Source organism: Taudactylus pleione, unplaced genomic scaffold (genome assembly GCF_031769625.1).
Source record: "Taudactylus pleione unplaced genomic scaffold, aTauple2 ptg000236l, whole genome shotgun sequence".
Lineage (NCBI taxonomy): Eukaryota > Metazoa > Chordata > Amphibia > Anura > Myobatrachidae > Taudactylus > Taudactylus pleione.
Genome location: NW_028284638.1, coordinates 1,446,525 through 1,457,811, shown reverse-complemented (window position 1 = coordinate 1,457,811; position 11,287 = coordinate 1,446,525). Strand labels below are relative to the sequence as shown.

Sequence of the window (11,287 nt, the reverse complement as noted above, 5' to 3'; positions counted from 1 at the left end):
CTAATTTTGACCAAACCCTCAAGATTCTTGCTATACCAGCCTCTTTAGCTGTCTTTTTTGTCAGTATTTTTTAAGAGGTTTATTTGCTAAATGTGATTAGAGTTTCTATCACACCGACTAACACAGAAATATTTAGCTATCAACACTCAACAGTATAAAACAGGTAAGGTTACGCTTTATGTTCCACATCATGATGACCCGTTCTGCGATGTCTCTCTGGAGTCTGGACTAGAGTCACTTTCCAAATCCAGTCCATTCTATGACTCCCGCAGGCAGCGACAGCTGCTTCCCCAGCCCCACCTTCCCACGCCTCCTTCCGCCGAGTGTGCCCTCCCCTCCTCGGCTGCACCGCCACGTCAGGCCTATGCAGGTGCCGGCGCACATCCCTTCCTTCCTGGCTGTAAGCGGTAAGTGCTCTCTCTGTAAGTGGCGGCTCCGGGATATACCGGGAACCTGAGCTTAGCCAGCTACATCAGCAGCGGGATATGCTCATTACTAACATGTCCTTTCTGTAGGGACCTGTGCGGCGGCTGCAGGATGGAGAGCCTATACCGGATCCCCTTTACGGTGCTGGAATGCCCCAACCTCAAGCTGAAGAAGCCGTCCTGGCTGCATATGCCCTCCGCCATGACTGTGTACGCGATGGTAGTGGTCTCTTACTTTCTCATCACTGGAGGTGAGCTTAGTGCATACAGCCCCTGCACTTTATTATGTCTCCTCTAGCGGGGTAAAGGGGGATTCTATAATCCATGCCCTGAGATGTCACGTAGGAGACATTTGTACTAAACTCTGTAAAGGGATTAATTGGAGAGTGATAAACTGCCAACCAATCAGCTCCTAACTGTCATTTTTCAAACTCTGAATATGACAGTTAGGAGCTGAATGGCTGGGAAGTTATCACTTTCTAATTTATCACTTTACAGAGCTGAGTACATCTGCTGCTATGCATATAGAACTGAGATGTAATCTCTGTATCTGTGAGACAAGTAGAGCTGCAATATCTGCACTTATGCTGCAGTGTGTGGTATAGATCTCTTTTAGTATTTGTACCCTGATATCAGTTATTGTCCAACGTCATTCCCTACTATCCATGTGAGGGGGAATACAAACTTGTGGCAAGCAAAGCGAGTCTGCGAGGGGATAAACTTCTTTTTTTGGTGGTTGTTATGGGCATGGAACCCCACTTCCGCCCTCACTCCACGTCACTTCCAGGTACAGATATTGAATGGGATCTATACACTACCGCTGTAAGGTGACATATAAACCCATTACCATGTCTGCACTCTGCAATGTGTCCTACAGACTTTTTGTAATTGCTGTACTTTGTATACACACTCCATAGTAAGATTGCATTAATTAAACAGCGCTGTGGATACCGTTTGGTGCCATATAAATAAAAGCTTATTTATATAATCCTTTCCTAATTAGGTAATTTTTTGGGCGGGGTGTATGACGCGTTGCACATTCCGCCAGTCATCGCATGCATGCCGGCGTTGGGAACGCCGGTATGCATGAAGATCCCCGCAAAGGACCTATCTGTCGGTAAGAGCGGCCCTTTGCGATGGAGGGACTACCGGGTCTAAAACCCAGAAGCCTCTCCGGAGTCCTTCTGCGCATGCTGTGGGGGGTGCTGGGAGGGATCCGATTGGATCCCTCTATTGACAACCTGCGGAAAGAAGCCCATAGGCTTCTATGGGTAACGCCGACTGGAAGATGGCGTTACCCACAGCAACTAAGTCCCACAGTGCATTGCACTCCGGGGCTTAGTGTATATGAGAAATGTGGTCATACCTGCATTTTCAGGGTTTGACCGCATTTCTCCCCTTCCTGCATCTCGCTCATAGTAGTAATATACATAAATCTGACATGTAGACACTCTGAACCTGTTACCCCCAGTTCTTTATTGTCAGATTTGTTTATGGCATTATATATAGGTGCCTTTTTCCTTGGTTACATGCATTCCCAAACACCGGAAAATGGACAAAAACTATGGTTCTGATTGGTCACATCAAGCTGATTTAACCAATTTGTCTGAATGACCATTGTATGTTTTTCAGTGTTCGGGACCAAATGGTCTTTTGTCACTTGCTCTCATACAGTACCAGATTTTCGTTCCAACCAGACAGATTGTACAGATAAATCTTTAGGTGGGTGCCCATACACGGTGCGATAAAGCAGCTGATCCGACTGGTTGCTACGATATCGCTGCTATATAGTACCGTGTGTGAGCATGATATCAGCTAGTGCGTGCTCCTGTGGGGTCATACATCGCACCTCCAGATCTTACTGCATGTCCATTTGATCTGGGGATGCGATGTACGAACTCATGCAGCGCTATGCGGGGGAGGGAGAGGGGTGCCGGCATATCGGGCAGTGGATCGCTCCATGTATGGGACCGCCCGATATGTCGGGCGTCGGATTGCAAGTCGCAGCGCAAGGTGCCCATTGCACAGTGTATGGCCGGCTTTAGAGGCATCCACATTTGAAAGATGTGATTCCCCTCTCTCAAACAATATGGCCCCTTAAGCTGTGTTCACACTGTGCTGATGGAACTGCCGACACAGCGGCCGATCAGGTTAGCTATACAGACATACCTATCAGCCACTCTGTGTGTTCCCAGACATTACAACTGGGCGGGTATTTGAATTTGCTCCCCAGGTTGAGCCATCAGTCACCGGCGGTCCCTGCAGCAAGTGTACCGGTGACCGCCTGTACACACAGCCAGATGCGCCAATATATCTGCTGATATATCAGCCATTTGCTGTGCTGCAGGTCAGATGCGATATGTCTGTGAATTACGTAGTACAGACATATCGAGGATACACACCTGCTGACGCGCTTATTATATCGGCCGTTCGATTGAACGACTGATATGTTTCTCAATGTGTACCCAGCTTTAGAAGTTGTTATATGGTGATACCAGACAATTATACCCTATACTACAAAAAAAAGAGCCAGCAGAGGGGGCTGAGGGCACACAAAGAATAGCCGCCTTATAAACAATTGAATTGCCCCAAAGTGTCTAGTCTCTTCCATTCTGGTACCTAGCAACTAGGGAGAAACTGAGGAGTGTCCCCTCTTCCACATTATATACCTCTGCGTAGTCTGTATTGTCTGACGTCAGAAAGAGCAAAGTCCAGAAATAGAGGAATTATAATGTCCAGCTATCCCTCATCCTGGCTTCAGAACACTCAGGGTTACCCCCATTGGGATGTAGTAATGATCCAAACCATCAGAATGCCAATGGTCATGATACTGACAGTGGTATCCCGACTGTCACATTCCTTACAGATTCTTATGGTAAGGGGTAGGCACTAGGGGGACGGTTAGGGTTACGCTGCTGGTAGGGTGGTTAGGGTTAAGATTTGGGTTGAAATACTTACCAAAATCTGTTGGGATTTTGACACGGGTTAACTTGTGTTGGTATTGTATAAATAAATTATACATACATGACCAGCCAAAAACTAGCCTCAGCAGAGAAGGAACATCCAGTCTAACTTGGCTGAGTGTGTTTATGTAGTTTTGTATTGTTTCTAGCACTGACACTATACATTGGCATAAAAGAGTACAATACAGTATTGTTGTGAAATTAATATAACTAACAAACACATTGAAGCAGCAAGGACATGAAATCCATTCACATTATAAAAAAATAAATGCATGAATTGATTCAAGTCAGGGACTTGGTGTGCATAAGAGAATAATGACAAAAGCTATTAGTCCTCTTCTGTAAATAGAATATTTTTGTGTAACATGTTTCTGACAACATTGGATAGGCTAATCCACAGGTTCTCAAACTCTGTCCTCAGGACCCCAAACCGTGCATGTTTTACAGGTTTCCACACAGAATTGCAAGTGAAATAATTAGCTTCACCTGCGGCTCTTTTAAAATGTGTCAGTGATGAATCTGTATGTTTTACCGATGTTTTGTCGCTATCCCGACAGCGGCTGCCCGACATGAATGAAAATCCCGATCGTCCCTAAGGTAAGTATAGACTAACCTAATTCCCTCCACTAACCCTCCCTTAGGGGTGCCTAACCTCCACCCCCCCCCCAGTGCCTAAACCTAACCCCCCCCCTTCCCCGCCATCTAAGCCTAAATCCCCCACTCCGGGGGTGCCTAACCCTAACCCTTCCTCCCCTTGCCTAACCTCCCGGGGGGGTGCCTAACCCTAAGTGTCTCCCTCCCCTTCCCCCCCCTCCGACGCACTGCTGTCCGCGCCCGGCATCCCCTTCGACTGGGATGCTGGGCGTCGGTAAAATGACAGGTGTCTAGATTTAGACGCCTGTCATTTAACCCTCACCGGGATTAAGCAGTCGTGAAGCCGGCTGTCTGGATTAGGTCCGCTGGCTTCCCGACTGCCTACCGTCAGTGAGTGATGAATACACCTGTGCACCTGCTGGGTGACCTGGAAAACGTGTATGGGGTCCTGAGGACCCAGTTCGAGAACATCTCGGTTAATCATTCACTTACTAAAGTAACCTGCTGTACATTCCATATTTGTGATTTATATTTAGTATTGTATATTAGAGTGATGGAAATAATTTAATGTAATTTACGTTTAGGCTGGAGTTTGTAGGATCTTTTTTTTTTTTTGTATTGATACTGTCATTTATCTTGATTCTTCACTTAAATAATAGTCTTAGGGTGCGTACACACGGTATAATCGGTGATATCGCTGACTGATCGACCTGCGCCTTCCCGGAGTGCTGGATGATCGATATCGATCATCCAGCACACTACCAACCCACTAACGACGGCCAGCGATCACGATCCCTATAGTAGCCTGGTCGATATCGACCAGGTTGGACTGCATGCATAGTCTATGGACGATATCTTTATCGTCCATACGTGCCCGCACATCGCAGGTCGTTGGAGGCACCGAAAAATGCACAATATTAACTATATTATCGTTCATATTGTGCATTTTTATCGTACCGTGTATACGCACCTTTACATTTATAACTGTACTAACTACTGACTTAGCTTCTTTTGACAAAGTATCACAAATGCTTTTTATAATTGGCTCACCAAAACTTTAAATTGAATAGCTCTTCCTTATGACAGATATTGTCAAAACGCAATGCAACAAATAAGACTACACACATATAATCACAATTGTTGCATAAATACCTTCATCTAAAAATATATACCTAAAATGTTGTGCAAGTAAAGTCCACACATTAACACACTTGTTGTTCTAGTGCACGAACATATCTCCAAGACTTAATAGATGCATATTCCTGTCTACATTTGGCTAAATCTAGAGCTGCATACAATTTACAATATTTGTAATCCTACTGTTCCCATCAAACTAGTCACATGACCTGAAACCAGTAGATCCCAGTGGAACAAGTTACACTTAAAATGCATTGCTTCCCTACTTTGCATATTCTCAATCTAAACAGCAGTTAGATCAGTCAGACTAAAAGGTAAAAATAGAACATTTTAGTTATCAAATATAATGTACATGTAAAGTGGGCACTCACATATTTTTCAAGAAGACCAACATTATACTTTTTTATTTTTTTGTGAAGATCTTACAATCTACATGGCCTAAATATCTGTCACTGTTTTTAGGGATCATTTATGATGTCATTGTGGAGCCACCCAGCGTTGGCTCAATGACTGATGAACATGGACACCAAAGACCAGTAGCCTTTCTGGCTTACAGGTGAGAAATGGCTGGGAGACATTTTCAGAAAAGTGATCAGATACATACTTTATAGGTACTTAACTTGCTGTTTAAGAGAAAACACACATGTGTATTATTCTTTCTTTAAATGCATTCAGTGAATATTTGATTCCTAGAATGTCAGTCTCACACAGACTAATAATAAACATGCCTTTTGTTGGAGAGGATGAATATGTGAAAACCAAATGTGAGCAGAATGTGACTGGTTTATTCACCCAGTTAAGCCTCTTTACCTGTGAAAGGTTTTAAAAGCCTCTGTAATGCATAACTATCCTCTTTTGGTGTAGGGATGGAAATGTGTCTGTGATAGGTTAAAGAGGAGCCACTAAATTTGCATTCTTTTAGTAAACCGATTGCATTTTTCATTATAAGTATGGGAAATGCGATGATTCAGATTTACTAAAAGAAATTTAAAGAATACCGGGAAACAACCTGCACTGTAATAATGCAATCTGGAGTCGGCGTTAAGCGGGATCTCTTTTTCTCCTCCTCCCTCCCCCCTCATTAAGCATACTATAGCTCAGCCTTCCCTGCCTGCTGAAAGGGAGAGGAGAGCCCGGAGTAGGCTTCTGTGATCAATGTGTGTCCGATAGACCACAGGCTGAGCACAGTAAAAAAATTTAAAACACTTACCTGAACCCAGGGACGAGTGATTTGATGAGTGCCTGGATGACATGGTCATCTGATCGTTGTGCTCTGTATCCCCAGTTATCTGATCTGTCCTGTGAACTGAGATACTGTGAAGTCCCGGCTGGCATCTCCGTTTACAGTACTGATCAGATGACCGGGGTCACAGAGCAGGAGCCCAGATGACCGGCTCACCGATGCCCAGTGCAGGTAAGTGTAAGCTTAGCGTGGGGGGAGGCAGCTGGCGCCACATGCGCAGTCACACACTCAGGGTGTATTTTGAGAAAAAAACCCTGAGAAGTGCGGGGAGAGGATTCGCAGGAACAGAGCTTTCTCGCAAGGTCTGTTCCTGCATGCGATATTTTATACATCCTTATGATGCATTCAAATATTACATTGCGAAGTTGGTCGATATTTATCGCATCCCATCCACATCTGAGATACAAATTATGATAAATATGCCCCTAAACCTTTTACTTTATATCCTATTTAAAATAAGATTTTTTTTCTTCACCTTTTTTTTTTTTGTAACTGTTAAGTGAAATGTATGTATAAACAAAATTGTCACACATACTGCTCTATCTGGGTAAATGTAAAAATAATAGTATTAGTCACCAGTATCGTGAAGGCGACATTATCATGAAAAATAAACACATATTGCATGGAATACAATTGAGGCGTACATTTAAATTTTTAATAAATGTATTAGTTTAGTAGAAATTAATGATACTTATTGATAATTGGTTAAGTCCACAATGTAGCTACCTCCACTGTGTTGTAGGAGGTGAGTGTATTGGGAACTACATAAGTTAATAACACATTTATACATAGTCCTTTAATAGCTCCAATAATGTTTTTGTACTCTACAGACTCATGTTCTTTAATGTTTTTTTTTCCCTTACAGAGTGAATGGTCAATATATCATGGAGGGCCTGGCATCAAGCTTTCTTTTTACAATGGGAGGTTTAGGATTCATAATCCTGGATCGATCTAATGCACCAAATATCCCCAAGCTGAACAGATTCCTGCTGCTTTTCATTGGATTTGTCTGTGTTCTGCTCAGTTTCTTCATGGCCAGAGTTTTCATGAGGATGAAGCTGCCGTAAGTCTTTCTCAGCTAAAAAATGGAATGACTCATGTGATGGTTATATATGAGTGTGAATCCAAAAGTCTGTGTCCTGGCCGTGATTAACCGGGAATTTTAAATGGCATTTTTTTAAATAACCATTCAAATAGGCCAAATACATGTATGCGCTGTGTTGTAGGAGGTGATAAGTCACATGATGTGTGAATCCACCGATCGGCACATGGAACTTCACAGCTGTGCTAGATTGGTTGTTCTACTGCACAACTCTATTTAGCTAATTTTTTACTTTATATTATAGATGTGGCAAAGCTTTTATTAGGAAATGGGCTGAGAAGGAAGAAGTAAAAACCTGTAGTTTACAAACTGACTCACAACACTTTCCTTTTCCTGATCAGTGCTGATGAATCAGAATGGGGCACCCAGCATTGTGGGCACACTGGAACTTGTACTTTCACAATAACGAGTCACTGTTTGCTTCTTGTATACAGTGGTGCATAGTGACCCTGGTTTTTTTTTATCTCCATGTGGGTTTTTCTCCTTGACAAAACACTTTCATTTGATTTAGTTTATGGTTGTGGGGGCTGTCTGCTTTGTTAACTTATGTGGGGTACACACCTGGCCGACCGTCCTATTGTGACTGACCGGTCGCACGTTATGTCTGGCCAGCATATCGATAGGTTGTTTGTACACACCAACAGATGTGAACAGTATAAATTTGAGATATATCGCATCTGCCATACTGCACGGCTGTTGTGATATATCTGTGAAAGACGTTCATAGATGTATCGTGTGTACACACGAGCAGATGCACTAAATTATATATCGTTTGTCGGCTGTACAAGCGATATAAATGACATCTCCCAGCGCTCCTCAGTCGCCAATGAGCTGCTTTTACTGCAACCTGAATTGAATAACCCGGGTTGCCCATTTCACACTGCGACCTGGGTCCAGATCCTGGGACACTCAACCTGGGTTGACCTTTTCACACTGACATGCTGACCTGGGTTGCCCCGGCAATATGCCCGGTCAGAGGCTCAGGGGTCTATTTATTAAGCAGTGTTAGGAGACAGAGTGAAAAGTGATGTAATAAGGTGCCAGCCAATCAGCTCCCAACTGTCATCTCATAGGCTTTGAAAAATGACAGTTGGGATCTGATTGGCTGGCACCTTATTACATCACTTTTCACTCTGTCTCCTAACACTGCTTAGTAAATAGTCCTCTCAGTATGAAAGGGGGTATAAATCGTAAGATTCTTGCGACTCCTTAACTTTCACAAATGGAAGTCTTGCAATTATATTGGTTTGGAAATATAGAATTGGAACACACATGATACGAGTGCATTAGTTGGAAATGTGTTCTCAAAAAATATCAGATTAGATTGTTGGGGTATGTGCATGTTGGTAACTTTGAGCTGCTGATGTTCTGCCCTCATCACTGTTTGGACACAAGATGCCAAAGTAGAGATTTTATTACTGGGATCTTATTTACTGTAAAGAAATGAATTGGTGTGCACATGATTTGAATATAATGGTATACAGACAGAATAAAAAAAAATTTTTAGTTCTATATTTCGGATCCTTGTGGGCAATGAGCACACTATTTCAGCAATAATGTACATATCAAGCAGCTGTTTTCGTCTCGGTCTGAATTTTTTCTTATATTAACAAATCTGAATTGTTATGCCAGTGTATATTAAGGGCCCCATACACTGTGCAATGTGCACCCAGCAATGCGCTTCGATGTCCGACTGCCCTATGTTCTGCCCCCCCCCCCCCCTCCTCATAGACCTGCATGAGATCGTCCATCGATTCTCCAGATCCCTTGTGCATGCAGAAAGATCTGGGGGAGCGACGGACGACCCCCACAAGAGAGCGCAGCGGACGATATCATGCCCACACACGGAACGATATAGCTGCGATATGGTTTCAATATGTCAGATCGGCTGCTCTATGGCTCCGTGTGTTGGGGGCGTTTAGAACCAAAATCTCGATCTAGTGTAAGGTGTAGTTTACTATGCTATTAATACATTTAATGTTTTACTTACACATGTTCTGCTGGATTATTGAATGCACCAGGGGGAGGTCCATTCAAGCTGATGTGCAGCCAGACTTTACCACAATATCTACTACTAGAGCCAAAGGTCACTATTTTCCTCCATTAGCAAAGTTAGTAGCATAGAAGTACTGGACCGTTCCAGAGGGTCTTCATGGCCATTACACTGAATTGAATCCCCCCTCCCCCGTAGGTCCTATACGGGTCTTATGTTTATGCCACTTTCTTGAGTTGAAATAGTTAGAGCTGTTTCCAAGGGATGTAGTTGGCATCCTGGCGTGTGGGATGCCGATGGTCTAAATACCGGCGCCGAAATCCCGACAGGTCGGGATTCCGGCACCAGAGCCCGAATGTTGGCATCCCGAAGGTAAGTATCGGGGTGTTAGGGGGAGTTTAGGGTAAGGCACTATGGGCAGGGTTAGGCAATGGGGGGGGGGGGGGGTTAGGTTTAGGGTGCGGGGAGGCTTAGGCACAGGGGAGGGAGGGGTAGGGGTTAGGAAAACACTTAGCGTTCGTTCCTATGGGTGTCGGGACTCTGGCTATAGGGATGTCACTGTCTGTATTCTGACCAGCGGCATCCATACAGTTGGGATTTCATACCCAACCCGTTTTCATTGTGCCATCCTTCTTGTTATGCCCAACGCAAATGTTATTTTGAAAATGCTCTGCTTGTTTGGCTCAAGCAATCAGGACTAGGTTACAGTTGAGTTGTTTTGGGACTCTTTTACTTTATAAAATGAATACTTCTATATATTCCAATTTCTTGCTTCTATAATGTTTATATGACCAGCAAGGTAACCTCTCTCGAACACAATGCAACCATATTTATGTGATCTTTTTCTTTTCTTCCTTACAGCGGATATCTTATGGGCTGAATGTCACATATTGCCAGCACTTTACATTTGCAGTTTTTGAGCAGTAATAATGAAAAGATAATGTCCATACCGTAAGAAGATGTTGAACCTGTGTGCTAGAGACCAGAAAAAGCAGATTTCCTCAAGGACACTCTTTGCCAATTATACAATATTTTTGTAAACTTTTTTTTTTTCTTTGTTTTCCTTTTTATTGCTTATGTCCTTATTTGGTTCAAAATAAAAACTTTTTTTTAATTGTTGTATAATCATTTTTAGTTAGCATGGCTGGAGGAATTCTATTGACAGTCTACTTTTTTAGGATTTGCAACATTCATATCCAGAATTTGAATGCTTTAGACATATTTTTTATAAATGTACTATTTAGATCCCCATTTACATAAAATAACAGTACAACCACTATACAAAACAAGCGAAGGGATACTGTCAGTAGCCATAAAAACTTATTCAGTGCAAGTTTTAAAATTGCTTACAGAAACAAAGTGGTGATGTACAGCTGTGTATGAGAAGTATAATATGAATTGCGTATATTTATATTTACTTCTATAAATTTTCCCTTCAATGGATCTGAAAGATAACATACAAATGTTGACAATTGTTGCTTCATAAAAACGTTGAACACTGATTTCTGTTCTCAAACAAAAACAGGCGCACACCAATTGTTTGACCCTACTTGGTTACATATATACTGTAGATGAGTTTTTTTTTACTTGTGGCGTGTTTAACCACATGGGAAAGCAGATATAATACCCATCAATATGTAGTACATTGTTCACTATGTAGATCACCGTAAATATGAGTGTGCAGTGTGAACAGAGTGAAACCTGGTCAATCGTTAATCTGCATTACCTTTAATTCTCATGTTCACTGGCCGGCAGTCCTTAATAAGGGACATTATTTTGAGGGATGTTTTAGCCAGCTTATCATATGACTGAATGCACCTCAGCACATTC

At 42.7% G+C, this 11,287-nt stretch overlaps 1 protein-coding gene across 1 annotated transcript; it reads left to right on the top strand.

Moving 5' to 3' along the window:
• Positions 1-227: 227 nt before the first annotated feature.
• Positions 228-10,571, top strand: OSTC (oligosaccharyltransferase complex non-catalytic subunit). Its single transcript, XM_088479456.1, has 5 exons — positions 228-407; positions 516-676; positions 5,582-5,675; positions 7,228-7,425; positions 10,319-10,571. The coding sequence occupies exons 2-5, from the start codon at positions 538-540 to the stop codon at positions 10,335-10,337; spliced, it is 450 nt and encodes a 149-aa protein (XP_088335582.1). The 5' UTR covers positions 228-407; positions 516-537; the 3' UTR covers positions 10,338-10,571.
• The last annotated feature ends 716 nt before the right edge of the window (positions 10,572-11,287 follow it).

What these genes read in the sequence shown, in the direction of transcription:
- OSTC (XM_088479456.1), top strand. Translation starts at nt 538, where the DNA reads ATGGAGAGCCTATACCGGATCCCCTTTACGGTGCTGGAATGCCCCAAC. An exon ending in TTACTTTCTCATCACTGGAG is followed by an intron (nt 677 to 5,581) that starts GTGAGCTTAGTG and finishes CACTGTTTTTAG; the next exon opens with GGATCATTTATGATGTCATT. An exon ending in GTAGCCTTTCTGGCTTACAG is followed by an intron (nt 5,676 to 7,227) that starts GTGAGAAATGGC and finishes TTTCCCTTACAG; the next exon opens with AGTGAATGGTCAATATATCA.